At 33.8% G+C, this 23,343-nt stretch overlaps 4 protein-coding genes across 6 annotated transcripts in view; 2 read left to right on the top strand and 2 right to left on the bottom strand.

Annotated features, from left to right (window-relative positions):
• Nucleotides 1-209: 209 nt before the first annotated feature.
• Nucleotides 210-6,381, top strand: LOC111623853 (DNA repair protein SWI5 homolog). The gene is made up of 3 exons (XM_023366573.1): nt 210-320; nt 3,872-3,966; nt 5,866-6,381. Exons 1-3 carry the CDS (start codon nt 238-240, stop codon nt 5,928-5,930), a joined length of 243 nt encoding a protein of 80 aa, XP_023222341.1. The 5' UTR covers nt 210-237; the 3' UTR covers nt 5,931-6,381.
• A 4,796-nt stretch (nt 6,382-11,177) lies between these two features.
• Nucleotides 11,178-15,932, bottom strand: LOC111623826. Its single transcript, XM_023366538.1, has 2 exons — nt 15,673-15,932; nt 11,178-12,668 (listed from the first exon to the last, which is right to left on the bottom strand). The coding sequence occupies exon 2, from the start codon at nt 12,633-12,635 to the stop codon at nt 11,583-11,585; it is 1,053 nt and encodes a 350-aa protein (XP_023222306.1). The 5' UTR covers nt 12,636-12,668; nt 15,673-15,932; the 3' UTR covers nt 11,178-11,582.
• Nucleotides 15,933-16,178: 246 nt separating this feature from the next.
• LOC111623825 (alpha-aspartyl dipeptidase-like) overlaps nt 16,179-23,343 on the top strand; it is a 32,097-nt gene continuing 24,932 nt past the window's right edge. Inside the window, exons 1-2 of one of the 3 annotated variants that reach the window (XM_023366537.1) lie at nt 16,816-17,047; nt 17,133-17,201. Coding sequence is in view for 1 of the 3 variants with exons in the window: in XM_023366535.1 (XP_023222303.1) it covers nt 16,275-16,375 (101 nt within the window). In the remaining 2 variants the exon portion in view is untranslated. The other 2 variants (XM_023366535.1, XM_023366536.1) reach the window with 2 other exon arrangements.
• LOC111623824 lies at nt 20,801-21,619 on the bottom strand. Its single transcript, XM_023366534.1, has one exon. The coding sequence runs from the start codon at nt 21,548-21,550 to the stop codon at nt 20,801-20,803; it is 750 nt and encodes a 249-aa protein (XP_023222302.1). The 5' UTR covers nt 21,551-21,619.

The raw sequence follows: 23,343 nt of genomic DNA, 5'->3' as shown, positions 1-23,343 counted from the left end.
AATTTTTTATATGTTCCAACCATTAATAATTAAAACAACTTTTTGTTATGTTAAATATATGAAAAGTTTTATTCATTTAATTATAATTTAGTCATAGAAGAGATAAAATTAAAAATTACTAGTAAATTTTTATGTAAATATGAAATAAAATATAATAGCAATTTTCTTACACTTTATACATTAATAACAACAACAAATTTTTTTACAGAACATATTCTCAATAAAAATAATTGCAGTATGGAAAATATAAGAGAGCAGATTGAAAGTTTAAAATCTAAAGAACAACATCTTGATGAGCAAATTAAAAATCTCAGAGAAGAGTGTGTATATTTTCAATAATTTCCTTATTAGCTATTTTTAAAGAACATCGTGTAAAATATAAACTGATTAATTAAAATTAAATTATTACTTATATCTTCCATTCATTTCAAGAAAAGAATAATAATGTTTGTAGAAAAAAATTATAATTAACCATTTTATTGAAGTTATTGATATCAATAAAGTAGTTGCAAATATTAATGGTATTTTCAAGCACTCAGACCTGTTTCCAAAGTTATTCAATTACATAATTATTTTTTAAAACACAAGTTCTTCATATATTTAAAAATATTTAATAAACTATGAATATTTTTAAATATTACTATTTTATTGAGTAGCTTCTGAAGATGAATTCTTATGCTTGAAGATATTAAGTTATATCTATTTTTAATATTAATAAATTAAATAATTGTTTAAAGTATTATTTTCATATATTTTTGTTTGACTTTAATCATTTTAAGATTTGATAAATTAAGAATTTATTGAACATATGTCATATTGTTCAATAAACTCATTTTTGTTTATAAAATTTTAATCCTGAAAACAGTATTAAAATCAACAAAAATTTCTGAAAGAGACATATGTCATAATTAAACTATTTAATATAAAATGATAACTACTTTAACATTGAGTCACAGTAATAATGTCTATGAAACTTTCACAGATTATTTAATCTCAAAAATATATCTTTTACCTCACCAAATTTGATTTTAAAAAATAATCAATAATTTAATGATTATTGTGATTTTTCTAAATTACTAATAATAAGTGTAATAAATAATAAACAATTTTTTTTATGAAACAGGAGTCTTGAACTTCATAAAACTTCCACAGCCTCAACTGAGTATTGTCCAACAAAGATACGTGAAATGATCTGTAACTAAATTTCGGTACAAATCAAAGCTTGAATCTTATTTTCAAATGTAATCCACTAATATAAAACTTGTTTGTTTAATATTAAGTTTTTTGGGCGGGGCATGTCTTGACAGCCGAGGCTGCTGGTGACTTTTCCTTCTCGCTTCGACACACAGGAAGCTTGTGAACTAGTAATTTTTTTTAATTAATTTAGTTGTAAGGAAAAAATTAGAATTAGATATAATTTATTATCCTTTGAAAAAAAAAACTAAATACTGACATTCACCGGTAAAGCGAGGAAGACCACCATTAAACTGTACTAAACTGGGCAACAAGAAAGATCAATCACCTTCGACTAACTCCAAACTTATAACAGACTTCAATCTATATGTGGATAAAGACTCACAGGATACGTCCTCGGTTGTAATTGATCCTCATACAAACATAGTGTCACAGAGTCCACAGAAATCCCCAGGTGAGTCAAATGTAATTTGTCCTGCCTCATTAACTAATCCAGGCAACTCATCAGACACTTCAATGACAGTTTTATGGTATAGAATTTCGGATTTAATAAATACTACGAATGATAGACACTATAATCAAATAACTTCCATAGAAGAAGATTTAGATTTAATTCATGAAAGTATTTGAGAAACTAAAGAATAGTATCAAAAAAGGGAAGTTAATCTGAAACAACAAATTGATAACTTAAAAGCAGAAAAAGAACTTATGTAATTCAAAATGGACACTTTAGTCAATGGTCTCCATTATAATAATATAATAATGCATAATTATCCTATTTCGGAAAACATCTCTATAATAATGCATAATTATCTATTTCATAAAATTTTATCAAATCATTATTAGACTTGCCGACTGTATCACAGGATGATGTTCAGATATAATTTAACTAAACAAGTCAACCAACCAGTTATATTGAAATTATCAGATCTGGGATCGAGTTTTTACTGCTTTTATAAAAAAGAAACAACAAAATCTACAGGAAGATTGGAAGAATATGCAGCTTTCACCAGACAAAGGAGTCAAGAGAAAGACAAAAACATTTACTCCCAACCTATAATAATGAAATAAGAAAACAAAACCATCAAATAAAACTATGTAATGACATCTTGTTAATAGGCCAACATAGACTAACATATAGTATGAACACAGGAAAATTAGTTTGTGAATAATTTTTTGCCATTTCCCTTGCCAATGAAACCGAAAAGATGATATCAGACAAACTAAGGGAATTTGATAATGGATATTTATAGAAAGACTAAAGCAGGGGTTAAAAAACTATGAATTGATATACAGAATCATTTGATATAAAGACTCTGGTGTATTGCAAAGTGAAATTTTAATTCCTTTGTCACTTTCCTTATATGTTAATGAACTGGTGGATCGTATCAATCTATCTGGCCTTCCAGGTTTGTATATTTCTGTTGATAAAGAGCTTCATATATTGATGTATGCTGATGATAGTCATTATAGCAGCTACTCCAAATTTTCTACAGAAAAAATAAATATTTTAACAGAATTTTGTGACCATTTTGATTTAAAATGTGGCCTTTATTAACAGCATTAAAAGTATCTAATGTTAATACTTACAAGAAATTATTTCATTTGTTAATAAACTCTGAGTTGTCTTATAGATTTCCTATCTGGGAGATGAACCATTTTCAAGATCTAGAAGTTATTTTTTGTATATTTTTTTCTCAGATTTATAAGCTTTCCAGATTGATTCCAGGATATATGATACGATTAATAATGGGATGTTTTAGAATTTCAGTTTTGTTGATTAAGTTCTGGATAAGAATTTTGGAAATGTCAGAAGATTATATTACCATAGAATGATTAAAATACAATCTGATAACTCTAACAACAAATATAATTGGATACTTTCACTAAAGAAATAGTGGATTATTTTGTCAAATGTGATAAAATGGTACTTGCCGATAATTATAAAATCTTATTGTGAACAAAGTATACAGAGAGACTGGTCTGAGGTAGAACAGAATGTTCATTGTAAATTACATTGTTCTTTTAAATCACATTTTTACACAGAATGATATCTTAACTGAAATATTAATTATTTTGTTAAACATACTTTAATACAACTAAGATTTAATCAAAGTTTTATTGTATTGTATTATTTAATAAGAAAATTTGTATTAATCTTAATGAAAAATATGCATATTGTACTTCGGTCAAAATGAGACTTGGAAACACATCTTTTTGTTTTGTAATAGATATATCATATTTTACTCTACAATCATATCTCAATTTCAACAACAGGAAGACATTATTACCTTATCTTCTGCCTGTGAAGATGTATCTTGAAAAACTGTATTATTTCTTTTTGTATGTCTAAAGTTAAGAATATAATTATACTTTTGTATATTGTAAAATCTGTTATATTATGAGTTGTATACTAACAATAATGTTTATAAAAATGTACGTATTCCCCTTGTAATGGATGTTAACGTCTAATAAACTTAATATTTATTATTATATTATATTTTTAAAAATAAAATAAATGTTCTCTTATTTAATTATATAGTAAAATCTTTTATATAAATTATGTAAATGTTTATTAATTCAGTATTATATATATGTAGTTACATTGGTTTTCATTATAGATATTTTTTTATAAGAAAAGGATTTATAATATATTTTGAAATTTACTTTTTTCAAGAGGGTTTAAAGAAGAAGAATTAAACATGCATATTGAAAAACTGCATGAATATAATGAAGTGAAAGATATTGCTCAGCTTATTCTTGGAAAACTTGGTAAATTAATTTTATTGATTTCTTCATAAAATATTTCCAAATGTTTTAATTCTATGATTGTCATACCTTAATTTTCTTTGTACATAGTATACATTATTAAAAAATGTTCTTTATCTAACTTTAAATCACTAATCTATATATATATAATCGAGACAAGTTGATAATAATAATCAGCGCAGAGCCCAAATGGTTAGGAGTTGAAAGCTGAAATTTGGTACACAGTTAGGGTACGTCACGAAAATGCACACTAAGAAGGGATTTTTCGAAATGCCCCCCCTGGGGGGAGAGGGACAGGATTAAGCTTAACACTTTCATCAACAATAGAAGTGTTAAATAACAATGAAAGTGTTAATAATGGAAGTGTCAACAATGGACGTGTTACATAACAATGGAATTGTTAAGAGAAAGCGACATTTTAAGAGAAAGTGCTGTTGGTTTTTGTTTTTGCAGGAAATTGAAGATATTTTTAGACCCATGTAAAAATTCTCTAATTAGTCTGGAAACGGGGGATCCAATTTTTGCATTCTGTGAAAACGGGTAAGGTTGACTATAACGTAATAATCTTAATCTTCGCTATCGTTACTTTTGCCCGAGCAACGCCGGGCCCACCTGCTAGTTACCATATATTTTCAAGAGTGGACTCTAAAACCTTTTACATATTTCTTAAAAGTATTTTAATAGTTCTATTAAAACATATTACAATTTAAATATCAATTATTCTAGATGATAATAAATTTAATCTTATTATTAGTTTCAGATTGTGTATTGTTTGATATATACAGGGCGAGTCAAAATTATGTGAACACTATTTGAGAGAAAGCATTTACTCAAAGTTTGCATTATACAGAGTCTCAACCTGACCACCATCACGATTAATGCACTCAAACCAACGTTCAACAGTACAATTTAGTGCCAGAACACTGGAGATTGGGGAGGCCATAACAACTGTCCATCACAACCATTCAGAATAGAAAATGAAACAAAATTAAGATTGTTCACATAATTTTGACTCACCCTGTATATAAAAATTTAAGAAATATGTAAAATGGAGAAAGTACAGAATATACTCTTGTTTTATGTTGAAATAATATTTAGTGATTGGTGTAATTTAAAAAAAAAATGTATATTTATTTATAAATTAGATTTGAATCAGTTACCAGAGGTAGAGAGAGAAAACGTGCAATCTCTTATAACCACTTTGCTAACAAGGAAGATTGGGTAGCAAGAGATATGCTTACATCTGATGTGTTGCAAATTTTGAGGCCATTTTTGACATTTGAAGGAGTTAGACAAAAATGAACTTGATGTTTGCTTTTCTCAGAAACAAATACACTCTTGAAACATAATTTATATATGACTTAGAAAGTTTCCCTTGTAAGAATTGTAGTTCTTTCAAAACAAGGTTTTGAATAAAACTTTGTTCCAACATTTTTATAGAAATTATGAACTGTTTTTTTCCTAAAGATAAACTATGATGATATGTATTTAATAGTTTATATGCACTGACAAATTTGCAATATCTTATTATTCCAGAAGATGTCCCAACTGTTTTAATTATCATAATTACTTATTAAAAAATTTAACTTATAAAGGAAATGAAGCAGTCATTTTTTCTATTATTATTATTATATTGTCTAAATAATAATATTTTTAACAACATAGTAGGTCAAAACATCACTGAAGGACTTTAATTAAATCTCTTTTGTAAACTATAGTTTTTATTAAAAGATGGCTTTAAATAAATTTTTAAGATACATTTTACATTTACGAGAGGAAATAAAAATTAATAAAAGTTTTACACCATGCCTGACATATTTAGGTTAATATTGTATTTAAATTAATTGATCTTTATTACTACAGAAGTATATTTTTATTGTAATGATGTGTTTTTATTTATAGCTATATTTGAAGGAGTTACAATCAAAGAAATGCATGAAAAGTATGGCTTAAATCCTGAAGATTAATTGAAAACAAAAATAATAATGATCATCTGTAAAATAAAATATCATCTATTTAATATTTCTAAATTTTGTTTTTTAACTTTGTGAAGAAAATAACAGTTTAATTATACCTTTTCATACAATACAATTACTAGATTTCTTTTAACTTAAATGGAATAGAAGTAGAGTTTTCAAATATCAATATGTAACTGGTTCAAACACCATTGTTCTCTAGGAATTATCACATCCACAGATTCCATAAATACTAGCCTATCAACAACTTGATTTTACCCAGATGCATTTCGGAAATTACAATATTTACTTCCTTGGTGGGCTTTCTTTCAAATGAGCCGAATGACGCACAAACACTTTTTTTGAATAACAGTGTTTGAACCAGTTACATATTGATACTAATTTCTTTTTTTCTGTAATAATTTGAACAAAGCAGAAAAATATGATGATAAAATTATTTTGAATATAGTGCGAAGTAAGATTAAATCTTAACTTCACACTATATTCAAAAGAATTATTTGGATTGTATAAATAAATCATTACAATTTGTTACTTAACTTCTTTTGATTTATGATCTTAGTATTATAAAATAAATTTATTTTGATTTAGCACCAAAAGACATATCTTTTGGTCTACCTGTTGAAAATGTTGATGGATGTCATTTGCTTTTAAGATAACAATACTTCAATCCAAGTTTTATAATTTCATTATAAGGGATAGGACAGGTGTGCTATATAATACTTGAAGTAAAAAACAAAGCTAATAAATTTTCATAATTAAAAGTTTTTTTATTTGTTTTGTGTTGTTGGGCTGCAGTTTGAAAAAAATTATAGACCTATAAATTCCCACTGTCCATCTTTTCTTAATCTCGAGAATGGAGTTAAATAGATGAAATCTGAGACCATATAGGAAAACCTTGGTCGGAGGCCTGATTAACTGTATAAGAACATTCATTGCAAACTGGAGTCATGTTATTTCAATTCAAAAATTTTCCTGTTAGATGACCAGCACGACTATTACTAACAGGAAAAGTATAATGTATGGGGGCCAGCCACTACTAATTTGAGGTGTTAGCATATATTTTAAATTAAATACTGTATTTACTCACAAGATGATCTCACATATAGGTAGTGGTGTGACTTTAAAGATTAAAATAAAGAGAATTAGATTTATTAATACAATTTAATTTTATTTCATTTAATCACAAATAAAATGGCAAATGCATGTAAATGCACACATTGTCCCACAAAAATTACTGGCATTTTAAACTTTGTTGTTGTTTTTACAAGATTTTTCCTTAATTTTTCATGTAAAGTTGGACAATTGGAAACCTTTTTTGCTAATTCTTAACAGTTGAATCCACTCTCCATCGATTACCCTTATGAGTTTCTCCGAATTCTGATTTCCAAATAATCATCTGTTTTCACGTGGGAATGGATTAAAACTTATATCAGGCTACCATGTGATTTTGGAATTTCAAATTGCAATTCAATTCAAAAACTTTGCTTTTCATCTTTACTACACAAGAATGATTAAAAACAAAAGTATTTTATCTGGGTCGTTTCAAACACCAGAGGGTGAGCATCTGGTAAAAAATGCAAACACACAATTCACAAAAATTATTGCAAAAACAAAGAATCCTTTGCTCGTGCATATAGGACCACCTAGGTTTTTGAAGCAATCAAAAATGAATAAAAACCTCATCTTATATGTGAGTAAATACGGTAAATAAAAAATATGAATGTTGCAGTTCATCATTGTGACAATGTCAAAATAAATAATTGCTCGTTTTCTATTTCTATATTACTTATGAATTAGTGGTCATACATTAAAAAAGTTTTTAATCCAAATTTAATAAAATTTCCGCCATCTGTTCAACTCTGCTCCCCAAGATTAAATTTTGAGTGCACCACTGATGTAAGATATAGGCAAAACATTACACCAGTGGTGAATCCATGGGGAACTATTGTCCCCCTTGAGCATGTCTTAAAAATAATCATTTAATAATAATCTTTTTTTCTACAGTTTTGCATTGAAATACAATTTTTTGAAGTAAAAATGTTCATTACAGTGTGTGATTACAAGAATCTAAAGATTTACTAAAAGGAAGCTAAACTTACATATTTATTTGTAAATTAATAGTTAGCCCTACACACTATATTAGTTAACCACCTTATTGGTAGTTAACTTATATTTTTAGATTGTATAATATGTTTTATACTGGATAAATGATATTGTGAAACAATGCATTGTTGTTCTAACAATTCCATATTGTAAAAATTTTACTTTGTATTAAAATAACTAAAAAGAAGAAAAAGTAAATTTTCCCTCTGGAAGATTTTCTGGATCTGCCACTGGTACCAAGATATATGCATTTTTCAACTTCCTCCTAATAGTGGCATCCTCAATTTGAAAATTTTTTTCATAGCATTCCTATTTCTTTATAAATGTGGAGTTCATTTTTCATACTTTTAGTAATACACATAAATGTTAAAGAACTCCTAGAGTGCCACTGCACTCCAGTTGAAAACCATTGAGCTGTATCTTGTATTTAACTAATACTTATCAGAAACAAGTGCAAAGGAGTACAGGTAATTGACAGTGGACTTTTTATGGTATAATTGCCACGTACTCAAGTCCTCTTCTCATGGAGCCAAATCTTATCTCAGCTCCTACAGAAGATAGCAGCATAGTTTAAATCAGTCATAAGAACTTCAAAATTAGTACATTTTAAAATTCTCAAAGGGGAAACAACTGGACACTGCCAAAAAATGGAGGGAGGAAATGGGCTTCTTTACATGGCAATAAGTGCATGAGGTTATGAAGAAAAGCATTAAAAATTTACTTATTATTTAATACATAAAATTACTTCATTTTTCTCAAATGGTTTATCATCAAAAATAATTTGTATACATCTATACAGTAACATTAATGTAATTATCTATAACATTTGTATTGTAAAATGACATTCTAACATTAAAAAGTTGATATTATAACTTAATACTGATTTCTATTATAATACTGTTTTAATACTGATTTCTAATATAACACTGATTCATTAACTTATAAAATAACACTTTTTAAATTACAGTTTAAGTTTTTGACTGCATTCATATATATGTTATGGACAAAGTGATTAATACGGGCAGTGGTGATATTCAGCGGGTTCGCACAGGTTCGGCCGAACCCGTTGTTAACATTTTAAAAGATTTCCGAACCTTGTTAAACACACGTAACATTTCTCAGTGGTTTTGTTTCTTTTAAAAAATATATTAAAATATACATATTATACTCTGTAACACTACTAAACTAGAGTCTTATACCCCGTTCGCCTTGGTGCGACCTCCCTTGACCATTTCAATCTTGACTGAAACGAGGTTCAATCGCGGTCGATTCAATAGAGTTTTTGAAACTAGATCCAGGATAAGAGAGATCCCACAATCCCACGCGCGCGAGAAAATACAAGATGGCTGCGGAACACGTGTCGTAATAAAATATGTACAAAATAAACCATTTTGAATGCTCTTTTTTATTATTTATAAAAATATATATATATAGTTCTGGCATAAAAAATTTAAATTTTAACTGACTTAATTTTTCGAACGCATCTTTTTTATTTATATGGGTATCGTAAGGTCAGTTTTTGCGCTAATGTTGCTGTTGCACCATTTGAGCAAAAAAAAAAAAATTAAGAAAAAATTTTCTGTTAGCAAACCCTTTGTTAAATATTTCGAATATCACCACTGAATACGGGCATTATGAGTAATGACCAACAAAATCGGGCATTGTAATAAATTTCAATAATTTATCAAATTGACTGGTCATTATGAATACTGCTACCACTTAGTCGGGCAAAGTGATGATAATACATTGAGAGTGATCATCCGACATATGTTAGCCAATCAGAACTCACGTCTTACTTGCTCATGCGTATTGCATTTAGTACCGAACTTTAAATTTATGTGACCAGTAGTTAATCTTTCTTCTTTGACAAAAGTAACGATCATGGAGGAATCATTAAGTGATATGAATAATCGCTTCAACAACCGATTAAATGAGTTAAAAACCAAAAGGGCTGAAGAAGTAGCATATGTTCTTTTAGATATTTTTACAATTTTCGGTGCACCAATTATTCTACAAAGCGATAATGGCAGAGAATTCGCCAATAATATTATCAAAGAAATGTGTAATATGTGGTCCGAGTTAAAAATGATGCATGGAAAGCCCAAGCACTCACAAAGTCAGGGTTCAGTAGAAAGATGTAATCAAGACGTAGAAAATATGCTTAGTTCTTGGTTGGAGATTAACAATACTAACAAATGGTCGGAAGGATTACGTTTTGTACTACTGATGAAAAATCGAGCGCATCATACTGGTATAAACTGCAGCCCCTATGAGGCCATGTTTGGAGCAAAGTTAAAAGTTGGACTAAAGAATTTTATACCCAACGAATCATTGTTCAACATTAAAACGGAAGAGGATCTACAGAGACTTTTTAGAACTATCAACGAAGTAAGTCAAAGTTGCTCAAACTCTGAAAGTCCGGGTACTGTCCAAGAAAATATTATGAAATATTATTTGATAATGCCACCCTTACATAGCAATATAACTGATGAAGTTCAAAGATTTACATTGTCTTCACGTGAAAAAAATCTAAACCAGGATGTTATTAGTATTACAGAATTGGTGAATGAAGAAGAAACTATCCAAACAATTGATCCAAAAATAGAAGAAAAAATAAGAAGTGTGTCTAAAACAAGGGCTTTGTTTAATCTTAAAATTTAAGCAGAAAAAATTATTAATACATCAAAATTCCAAATACACAGCAGCTATTGTTGATGATACAGTAAGGATTCGTGTACCTGATGTAGATCGAGCCCGCAGTGATGGAAAAAATATTTTAGGTTTCGTTGTTGCAGTTAAAGATAAAAACTTTTACAAACTGGGTACCAAACATGGCATATTAAATCTATTATATTCCAGAAACCAATTTACTGTTTGTAAAGAAAACTTTATTTCTGTTGGAGATGTACCGGGTGCAGAAATTTCACTTAGAGAATGTGCAAGAATGTCATCAATTTCTGAAGGCCACAACTATAGTTAATGCTGCTGAAAAATTGGTTGAAAATCTAATAGATGCAAATGCTACCAAAGAAAAAAAAATTATGTAATTCCAAATGTCATGAAAATCTTAATTGCTCAAATAAATAAACTAAAAAACATTTAATTTTTTATATAATTTATACCAAAAATTGTTAATAATACTTTTCGTTAATATTAGTTTAATTAATATAGTTAATAGTACTTTGATATAATTTACAAAAAATAAATATTTCTAAATGAAATAAGTGGGGTTTTTTTAATCAAATTTAAAATTCTGTACTAAATGCTGTACGATACGCACACGCAACTCAGTGTACCGATTGTCAGATGATCACTCCTCAACTTATTATCATCACTTTGCCCGACTAGGTGATAGCAGTATTCATAATGACCAGTCAATCTGATAAATTAATCAATATTTATCACACTATTTGGTCATTATTCATAATGCCCGATTTATCACTTTGTCCATAACATATAGATGGAATTTTACAATGTCTTGTGATTATAGTAAAAAATGTTTGCAGTTAAAAAGTAAAAGCTTTCATTTTAAAATAAAGTTTATAGGCAAGTTTGCTTGCTAGTATAATAATTTGTAGTGTAACTGTCATTAAATTCACTCTTCTCATCATCTGCAAATGTTGATTTATGATCATCATCTTGCAACCATGCTTTTTGTTTCCAGGTTTTTGGCAAAGTCCTATTATAACGGTGCATCCTATGCTTTTCCATAATTTTTAAAATTTGTCTATTTTCTTTGTTAGCATGAATCATTGCACTGTACAATCTTGATTGTGTCAAGTAACTTTCTGGATTACTATTTGAATTTAATGAGGATTTATCCTCAATATGCACTCTTAAGTGATTGTAATGTCTATATTCTGTTAGTTTTGGATTATTTTCTATTTGAGAACATCTTTTATGCTTTGTTTGCTTTTTCTTCATATCATCTTCAGATCCCAAATGTCTAAATCTAGAACAGTGTGGAAAGTTTTGATATGTGTCTAAACATTTATCTGCTGATTTTAATGATTGTTCTTGTGCTGTTGTAATTTTTTGAGGTGTTGTATTCACACCAATACTTCTATATTTACTTGGCTGTTTACAAGATTCAGTTTTGCTTGTTTCTAGAAATTTATAGTACTTTTTTGAACATTTATGATGTTGACAACATGATTTCTTTGAATTAGTTCTAAATTCAAATGCTTTTGGATAACACTGATTTTCAGGTCTGTATTTCCAACAACAGTTGTGTTCTCTATGTGAACCACAAAGTAAATTTTCATTATTTACTTTTAAAGCTTGCATATGTTTAGTTATTTCATCATATTTTGTATGCATGGCTGTTATTCCACAATTTTGATGCCTCATTTTGCATGAATTCTGACATGATAAGTTTTGTGAACTTAATAGTTCTGGTTGATGAATACAGTGTTGACAACACTGTACAGGGAGAAATATTTCACCATTAGAATTTGATAGATGATACATATTTCTCATGCAGCCAACAGTAGGAACATTATTTTCAGTCTTCTGACTTTCATGGGAGTTTTTACTTGAATTTTTATGTGAAGAAAATTTTAACCATGATAAAAACTTTGATTTCTTTTCCATAATTATATTGCATTTATATTGTATATAGGAAATCTGTAAAGAAAATTTATTGTTTTGAATTAATAAATTAAATTAACATTTAGGAAACTTAAAAAATAATTTAAAATAACTTGTTTACTATACACTCCATCAATGCCATAAGATTTCAGGCTAGGTAAATGCTATAATATTATTTAATTAAATAAATTTGGAAATACTGGAAGGAAAAATAGGCCTGGAGTGAGACTCAAACCCATAATACCTGCTTACTGTGCAGATGCATTGCAAGTTACTCTACCTGGACCTCTAGTCCGATCTTCTCTTCCAGCATATATAGGCTTACATTATAATCATTGACAGTTATTACAATGCCAGCTGAGGACACATCAAATGCCCATGTCTTGTAGGTTGGAATGTATCAGGCATTAATGTTATTGTTTATTTATATATATGCCTTGCCAGGGTTTGCAATGGCTAGTTGAGTGCCTTAGGAGATGTTTACAGTACATGGGCGCTTGATGTGTCCCCAGCCAGCATTCTAATAACTGTGAATGGTTATAATGTAAGCCTATATATGCTGGAAGAGGAGATCTAGCATGTGTTGTGAGTTAGAGTCCCACTCTGGTCCGATTTTTTTTTTTTTTTTCACTCCAGTTCCAAATTACAGTATTTCGTAATTAAATAATATTATAGCCTTTATCTAGCCCAATATCTTATGGCATTGATGGTGCATAGGTTAGAATGTATCTGGTATTAATGTTTGTTATATATTTTTATAAAATTCAAATTATATTATCTAATTGCAGTTATAATAAATCTAAATAATATCAATCTCCCAATCAAATTAAAAATTAACTAACATTCTGTATCCAGACTAGAATTCTACTAAATGAGCTGAGCTTAGAATGAATACAGACTGGAGCTGACATTCTGAGTAAAGTTTTTTGTAATTTGAAGTAGTTTTGGTCCCATCCCCTTCTCCACTTGGAATTATCAGGACTTTGTATGTTATCCTGTGTATGTTATCTTACAAATGATTGTTATTTGTATTTTCACTAAGGGTTTCCAACCTTTCTTGTGTATTGACTGCTTTTAAAAAATATTTTTTTTTAATAAATCCTCCTTAAATATATATATACAGTAAACTCTCCCATATCTGAATTAGACAGGAGTGATCGAGATAGGAGAAAAATCTGATAAGGATAGGTGATATTTTTTAAATATGACTAATGTACAGTACAATATATACCTATTGTATGTATAAAAATGTTTTTGACTTTGATGCTTACTTTCAAAATTCATTGTAATTGTCAAAAATATTATGTTATAGCTGTTTGTTTTGTTCTTTGCTTAATTTGCCGACAAGCTATTACATCATGCCAATGCCTCATTGTTATCATGTCAGTGGCAGTTAACGAATTGTGTTCGTCTATGAACTTCAAGACAACTTTAATAAAAATTAAAAAAGTACACATTGCATTACAAAAAGGTAAACAGTAATAAAAAGTAAGCATCTATTTCTAATGCTTGAAATGCTTCCTCTGAATAAACACATTTCTCTTCAGTGGGCTCTTTTTTGTCATCACTGATCTCATCATTTTCCTCTTTATTCACAAACTTTAATATTTCTCGATCCACAAGCTTACAAACTTCTTCATTCTTTATCCACTCTAACTTCTGCTTTGCGAGGCTTTTACAACGGGGAACTTTTTGTGTAGTATTTGTCTAATCAAGCTCCAGGATTTCTTCTGAATCTTAAGAAATTTCATTGGAAAGTTTATTCCAACATTTTTTCAGGGTAAAGCTTTAGAGCTTCCCCATGCTTCAGCACACCAGAATATTGCATCTTTTATGTTTATCAGTTTAAGATTATCCAAAAAATGGTATCAATCAGTTGCAAAAACTGACATATCTCTTGAACGTTTCTACTGCACATTGGTCTAAAGGTCGCAACAAGCTAGTAACATTTGGAGACAAAAAGAACCAATTCGATTCTAGAACCATTGAAAGACAAACCATTAGATTCTAGGTATTTTTTAACTTTTGGGACAAAACCACTCACTAAACAATTTGGATGACATCCAGGCATTCTTTTGATTTTTTTTAAAACACTGGTAAAGGATTTTTATTTTTTAATACTTGTGGTATTTTTGTCATTGGCAAGACAAAAATACCACAAGTATTAAAAAATAACCGACATGCTTCTCCTTCAATTTGACCCGGTCACTAGCCGTCGAAGTTCCAACGTAAGTTCATCTGCTATATTATTTGTTAATTCACCTTTTTCTACTCTTTCAATAGCCTTAATTTTTTCTTCGACGGCAATCACTACGCGTTTCCTCTTGGCCGACATTTTAAAATGCGTAAAACTTATCCATTCCTAAGTAGAAACACAAGCACGCACGTATGCACCAGGGCCAGATTAAATGAAAATGTTACGGTTTTGCGGGGGTAGTGTAGAGATTCTTCATAAACTCATCAAACGGATAGGAAAAAACACTGCAGAAAATTTGGAGTAGCGTAGAACACTTTCGAAAATTTTCGAGTGCCCGCGATCAACCAGATAAGGGAGAGTTTAAACTGGACATATACCTTGTATAATGTATAAAAGACAATTTTAACCAAACTTAAATTATTTTAAAGAAATTGCTTTTAGCCCTTGGTATAAATTTAATTAATTAAAAATCTACTACTGGTGTGATAATAAGCACAAACACCCAGGTATCAATGGAGTACATTTATTAATAAAAACGAGAAGGGGTGTACTGTACATTGAAATCGATTACATCAGCAATTAACACGAATCTACCTCACATTAGTAGATTTTTAATTTAATTATTTTCTTGTAAAAGTTAATTATAAGAAATTTTAATTAAAATTATACTAGTTTAAATGTATTTATTGCATGCAAAACTGTGAAGATATTCGGCACGTGTTTTATTTTCTTCCAAACAGAAATTAACGTTCGGATCACCGACAAGAAATTTGCCTTTTAAAGGAAATCGTCTATCTACTTTTGTATAAATGACAACGCGTAAATTAATTGGCGATAACTTACCTCATTATTAACGTTTTAGAAAAATAAAAAGTCAACAGTTAGATGTTTTTTTCTTTCTTCTAGAAAATTAAAATTTAAGCACTGATTTTATCTGGAGTGAAAACAAAATTTGAAATTCCTCGTATACGCTCGCCGAGCTCCGTAATTGGTCAAGATTTCTTTTAACTCCGCCTTTTCTTCTTGTACATTTTTAGTGACGAGTTTTGAATGGCAAATCGACAAAAATTAAAAACGAGCTAATCGTCTCGATTAATAATTATAATTTAAAATTAATAGTAATTTTATATTATTAATTTAAATTATACCTGTAGACATTTCTGTCGTAAATAAATTATTTTAAAATAGTATACAAGTGATACGATAATAAAATTAAACTTAAATATTTGAGTAAATTTTAATTTTTGCTTTAAAATTTCTCTACGTTATTAATTTTAGTTAAAACTGGCGATAGTTTGTTTAATTAATTAATAAAATATATTTTGGGGGGGTGGGTGCGAAGCGTACGCGTTGGTGAGGTGTCAGCACTGTTCCCTATAACGTGTTTTCAACGTGACTTTTCGGTCAGGTGATTAATTATAAATAAAATTTCGATTTCTGTAAAGATGAATGTAGTAAGAAGATTATTATTGCTTTCTAATTCTACTCAGCATGGAGCGGGCTATTTAGATTGGTGTTCTGACCAAGTTAAAAACTTTTTTTTGAGGTATTTTTATTTTGTATTAAATTTTAGTTGGGAGTTGGCTGATATCAGATGTGATTAATCGTCACATTAAGTTACAGTAAGACCCCGCTTAACGCTGATTCGATATAACGCGGGGTGAAGCCTAAAAAACGCTCGAAATTTACGCCGATTCAAATTATCTAGGCATTTCGTCGATTCGTATATAATACGATTAGGTTAATGTCCAGATACGTGGACTGTCATGGCGGCACTTCCTGTTTCAGCCTCGAAACCGGAGCGGTTTAGAGACGACATGTCACGTGACGACGCGAGCGAACGGCGACGGCTACTGCGCCGCGGCTGTCATGGCGCCTCATCGCTGATTCCAGCAAACAAAAGGAAACAGTGGGGACGCACGTTCTAACCTAACCTATTCTAATAAATTATCATAATTATTACCAATTATATTATTAGGTTAGAACGTGCGTCCCCACTGTTTCCTTTTCGGTCTATGTATATGGACGTTAACCCGCGCGTCGGTCTTCCCCGTTTATCGCAGCGCAGTAGCCACCGCCGATCGCTCGCATCGTCACGTGATATGTCGTCTCCAAACCGCTTTGGTTTCGAGGCTGAAACAGGAAGTGCCGCCATGACAGTCCACGTATCTGGACATTAACCTAAGATTATTCCCGAACACCAACCAATCGGCAAAAGGTGGCAATTTGTCGTAGCGCCGTACTTTCCTTAAATCCGTGTTTTGTGCAATTTTGGAAAAAATATAACGTCGTGGATTACGTAGGCAATATCGACTTGGCAGGAATTAACCGATAAATGCACGAACGGAGTGGGGAAGAAGTTATGGCTGAAGGTATCCGAGAATTCTCGACAAGAAGGGCCTGTCGCCGTATCGTTAGGTTGACCAAATTGTCGACCTAATTGATACGGAGGGACTAGGATATGTAGACAGGTGGGTTATTGACGAGTTGTCGGGTTTGTATCCCGACTGTCCGGTTAAAGTAAATCAATCGACATGTTGTAACATAAAAGACATAGCATCTTTATTAACTAGTAGTAGATTAAATTCTGACTCCAATCTTACAATCTTTTTGGCTTTTATGACAAGCGGTAGCACAGTTCGTGGAGCGTAGCGTAGGGGCGACTGGTAGTCTCGGTAGCTAGTCCAGAAGTGTCTTCATGGGCTAACGCTCTGGGCAATTTACCGCCTTACAGAAATGTTGACTATTTACAAGAATTTAGTTTGCGACAAGAAGTAGTTTGCGACCGCAACAGTAGTCCCCCGCCAGCGATAGCGAGATATTTACAAATACCTGGGGTTAAATTTTACGCGACGACCTGCGCGTGTGACAGTTTTCTGTTGCTGTGGCGAAGCTTCTGCTGGGGGTACCGTTGTTGTTGCCTCTGTTGTTGCTGTTTCTGCTGAAGCTGTTGTTGATGTAGATGGGGAGAACGTTGAGTCATCCGCACATATGTATGCGGGTTTGAGTCTATCGATGTTGACAGTAATATGACGCTTTTTTACTTCCAGTTTGAAGTTTTTGGGTCCACGCTTTAACACACGGTATGGACCTTCGTAAGGTGGTTGCAGTCCTCTTCGGACTGCGTCAGTTCTTAGAAAGACGTGTGCGCAGGAGGAAAGGTCTTTGTGCACGAACACTGCAGCATTTCTGTGTGGACGTGTGACGGGTCTGAGTTTGTGCATTTCTTCTCTCAGCCTGCCGACGAAGGTCGCCGGGTCGGGATGGTCCTGTGTTGGAGAGAGAAATTCACCTGGGATCCGTAAAGAGGCTCCGTAGAGCATCTCTGCTGCTGTCGCCTGTATGTCGTCCTTCCACACGGCTCTAAATCCTAAGAGTACTGTCGGGAGTGCGACAGTCCAACGGCTGGTGGAATGGGCCATTATTGCAGCTTTAAGTTGGCGATGAAACCGCTCTACTTGTCCATTAGCAGCTGGATGGTAGGGAGTTGTACGAATCCTCTTCGTTCCCAACCAAGAAGTAAAAGCTGAGAAAAGCGAGGACTCGAACTGTGCTCCCTGATCCGTTGTTAGGCGCAGTGGTAGGCCAAAACGGGCTATCCATCCTGAGTAGAACGTCTCTGCTACTGCTTGTGCAGTGCTTTCGACTAGAGGGAATGCCTCTGGCCATCTAGAGAAACGGTCAACACAGGTGAGACAGTATCTGTATCCATCTGATGGAGGCAAGGGTCCTACTAAGTCGATGTGGACGTGTTCAAATCTGGCATTGGGCGCGATAAAGAGGCCCAACTGGCTCCGGGTGTGTCGAGAGACTTTTGCTTGTTGGCATGGAATGCATGTGCGAGCCCATGCCGACACGTTGGCTCTCATTGATGGCCATACGTACCGTTCTTGAACGAGTTTAATTGAAGCTCTAACACCTGGGTGAGAAAGTCCGTGAAGTTGGTCAAAAACTTGCCGACGAAAGTCCTTGGGTACGAATGGTCGTATCCGGCCGGTGGAAACGTCACAATATAGGTCTACAGCTGGCTCTCCTACTGGCAGCGACTGGAGCTTAAGAGAGTTAGGTGTATTACTTAGGAATTTTTGTAGTTCCGTGTCTCCTTGTTGCGCTACCGCCATCTCTTGGAAGTTTATAAACTATGGTGTCTCGATGGTGGAGATGGCGATGCGTGAGAGAGCATCTGCTACTACATTGTCCATTCCTTTTACGAAACGAATGTCTGTAGTAAATTGACTGATGAAGTCCAAATGTCTGAGTTGTCTCGGAGAACACTTGTCAGCTTTTTGCTGGAAGGCATAAGTCAGTGGTTTATGATCCGTGAATAATATAAACAGTCGACCTTCAACCATATGCCTAAAGTACTTGATGGCCGTGTATGCAGCCAACAGCTTCCGGTCATAGGCACTGTATTTTTTTTTGTGCCGGCGAGAACTTCCGACTAAAAAATGCTAATGGCTGCCAATTGCTTGACACTTGCTGTTGTAGCGCAGCTCCTATTGCTGTGTCTGATGCGTCGACAATGATTGCCAGTGGTGCTTTTGGTGATGGGTGAGCCAGTGTGGCGGCTTTCGCTAGATCCGATTTGCACCTCTCAAAAGCCTCTGTTTCGGCTTGTGTCAGCTCGATGTTTCGCTTATCCCCCTTTTTTGTCCCCTTTAGATAGGCGTGTAAGATTGCCTGCGTGTGGGCTGCCTGGGGAATAAACCTTCTATAAAAGTTGATCATTGCCAAGAAACGGCGAAGTTCCTTGATCGTAGTAGGTTTTGGGTATTCTTTAATTGTTGCTACCTTGCTTGGCAATGGCGTGATGCCCGCCGGGGATATCAAGTGGCCCAAGAACGGAATGGTTGATTTTCCTAGAACACATTTCGAGGCATAGTGTTTGAACGCTTCACACCATATTGTGTGAAGCGTTCAAACACTATGCGAAGATGTTGTAAATGTTCTGTCGCATCGGCTGAGGCGACTAGTACGTCATCGAAGTATGGGACGCAAAACTCTAATCCCTGTAGCACTTGGTTCATGAAGAATTGAAAAGTAGCAGCTGCATTTGAAAGGCCGAAAGGCATAAACAGGTATTCAAAAAGTCCGAAAGGAGTAGTGACTGCGGTCTTCGGAATGTCCTCCTCTTTGACAGGGATCTGATGATATGCCTTTGCTAGGTCTAATGTTGAATATATCCGCTTTCCCTCCAGCATTTGTACGCAGTCTTGCATATGTGGTACGGGGTATCGGTCAGGGACGGTAGCTGCGTTAAGTCTTCGAAAATCGCCACAAGGGCGCCAGTCCTTGTTGCTCTTAGGCACCATATGCAATGGACTAGCCCAACTACTTTTTGAGGGGCGGCAGATGCCTTGTGCGACTAGATACTCGAATTCTTGCCTTGCTGCTTTAAGTTTTTCAGGCGGTAATCGTCGAGGCCTTGAGAAAACTGGGGGTCCCTTCGTTTCTATGTGGTGTTGCACGTTATGCTGTACCGGGTGGGGTGCTGTGGCAACCTCCGTCAGATTGGGAAATTCCGCCAAAAGTTTGTGAAAAGGCGTGTCTTCCCTTATTGATCTAACGGCAGCTGGTGAGCCCACTGTAACTTTTCCTCTTGAGTTCATCTTAGTCAGTGGATCGACTAGGCAGCTGCGGCGAATGTCTACTAGTAACCCGTAGTGGCGTAAAAAATCAGCTCCGATAATGGGTTGAGAGACTGTTGCCATGATGAATGGCCAGTGAAAGGTTCTTCTGAGGCCTAGATCCAGTTTGAAAAGCTTCTGGCCGAAGGTATTTATTGTCGTCCCATTAGCAGCGAAAAGTTGTAATTTCTCGGGCGATCGGTTTGCTTGCTCCTGTGGCACAGGGATGACTGACACATCTGCCCCCGTGTCGACCAGGAAGCGTTTGGCCGTTGATTGGTCATATAGATATAAACGGTGTATTCCTAGTGCGCCGCCACCCGCACCGTCAAGTGACGGCCCTTCTAGTTTCCCTGTTGGAAACTGCAGGGTTTGGTGCATTTCAGTGCTTTTTCTTTGAATCGCTGGTGGTACCAGCATTGGCCTTCTTTCTGCGCCCCTTCGCGGCTCTTTGATCGTCTCCGGCGGTTCGTGGATCTTTCTCTAGCTTGGGATCTATCCCTACCTTCCAGTCGTTCCAGGCGGGAGGAGATATCTAAAAGTAACGTCTGTAGCGTTTGGTCTCCCTGAGAGACTGCTTGTACGGAAACGGGACTATCGGCTGCAGCTATTATACCATCCGCCATCTCTGCCAGTTTGTCGAGGCTGTCGTTCGAGATGGCCAGGATCTGCTGGACGTTAGATGGTAAACGTTGTAAGAACAGCGACTTTAGCAGGTCATCACCTATGTGCGCTGACGCCTTGCTACGCATTTCTAACAGCAGTCTGGATGGCTTCTTGTCCCCAAGCTGCATTCCCGAAATTAAGTCTTTAAGCCTTTGCGCCTCACTGTCGGCATATTGTCGGCACAGACGGGCTTTAAGAGCCTCGTACGGCTTGTCCACTGGGGGGGTTAGAATAATATCGGCTACGACTGCTAACTCCTCGGGCTGGAGTGCCGAAACCACATGATGGAATTTCGTTACTTCCATGGTGATTCCCGCTAGTGAGAATTGTGATTCCATCTGTTTGAACCAAATTTCTGGGTTCGCTCTCCAAAAGGGAGGTGGTTTAACAGAAACTTTGGTGATTGTCCCTGATTGCGAGGATTGCATTTCTTCTTGGGGGTGCCGCTCGAGAAAACCAACCAAAAAAAGTTCGTACTTACAATTGCGAAATGAAACTTTTGTTGCGACGATCCGTCTGCCTTTATGCTTCGAGCGTTAGGGTTAGCGAGACACGTGGTCAAATAATCCACAAAATCGAGTATTTTGCTGGATAAAATTGTATCCTCACTTTAAATCTGTCCCCTCGATGCTGTAGCTGTCCACCTTTGTACAATCCGCATGCGATGTTCTTCGATGCCAGTGGATTGTAGCTGCTCGGTCCAAGCTCCTGAGACTTGCACGTGTTCGTCTTTTGTTTGGGTCACCAATGTCGGGTTTGTATCCCGACTGTCCGGTTAAAGTAAATCAACCGACATGTTGTAACATAAAAGACATATCATCTTTATTAACTAATAGTAGATTAAATTCTGACTCCAATCTTACAATCTTTTTGGCTTTTATGACGAGCGGTAGCACAGTTCGTGGAGCATAGCGTAGGGGCGACTGGTAGTCTCGGTAGCTAGTCCAGAAGTGTCTTCATGGGCTAATGCTCCGGGCAATTTACCGCCTTACAGAAATGTTGACTATTTACAAGAATTTAGTTTGCGACAAGAAGTAGTTTGCGACCGCAACAGAGTTACCGTGAGAGACTTGCCGACGACGACTTTCGAGAACTGGCAGAACGGGGAATTCGTGTAGAACTGGAAAATAGAGATTCTGAAAACGAAGAACCCGACAGAAAAATTTCTCTACAGATTTCCTTAGTAAAAGTTTGGTGACGATAACCGAAATCGGCAAAGGATCCGGATTTTGAAAGGAGTGAAAAAGCGAGATGAGGCATTTTGAATGGCGTCTCTTGCTACCGAAATTTGCTTAAGGAAAACAAAAAGCGACAAATGAAACTACGCGACTTTATCACAAAAAACAAAAATTTCGGAAGAGCCGGGACCTTCGTCACAAAACATGAACTTTATGTTTGTGTTACTTAACATATATTATTATGCAAATTAATGTAAAAATAACTTAAAATTAAAATAAAATCTGTTTATTTTTGATCCGCGTGTTCCCCCTTTCTCTATTTACTGTATTAAAATTACCTCATTTGACGCTGTTTCGCTTAGCACTTTGTCGTCTAGGAACGCATCCCCCGCGTTAAGCAGGATCTTACTGTATTTGTGTTTCGTTAGTTTAAAATGAATTGAACTCGTTTGTTGAAATTTCTTTTACGATATAATGCCAAATATATTTAGTGATTAACTTACTAGCTTTTCACTTAAACTACAAAATTTTTTTGAACATTTTTTGTATGTTACACTTTAACCCAGGGGTGTCCAACCTTTTTGTTTCTTTGGGCCACATTGGAAGAAGTCATGGAGTTTTGGGCCACATTGGAAGTCACCACAAGTATATTTTGACCCAAGTTTTGGGCCACAAGTATATTTTGACCCAATCCTTAAATATACAAGTATATTTAAGAACTAACATGTCTAGATTATAGTAATAAGCATTAAAACTTTATTACAAATAAGGATATTTTAAAAAATTACTACTACTGACACTTTCAATTTTTATTTAGAATCTAGCTGCAAGGACCCGCTTCGCTGGGCAAAAAGTAACGATAGTGAAGATTAAGATAATTACATTATAGCTAATCTTACCCGTTTTCACAGAATGCAAGAATTAGGTCCCCCGTTTCCAGACTAATTAGAGAATTTTTACGTTTAGTCAAACGAACTATTTTCAACGTTTCTGGAACGTTTACAATCGTTCTATAATCAAACCAATATTCGAATTTTATGTTC

This window comes from Centruroides sculpturatus, unplaced genomic scaffold (assembly GCF_000671375.1).
Source record: "Centruroides sculpturatus isolate CEXI.00-Female unplaced genomic scaffold, Cexi_2.0 scaffold162, whole genome shotgun sequence".
Lineage (NCBI taxonomy): Eukaryota > Metazoa > Arthropoda > Arachnida > Scorpiones > Buthidae > Centruroides > Centruroides sculpturatus.
Note: the sequence above shows the minus strand (reverse complement) of the source record. Positions and strands in the feature narration are given on the sequence as shown.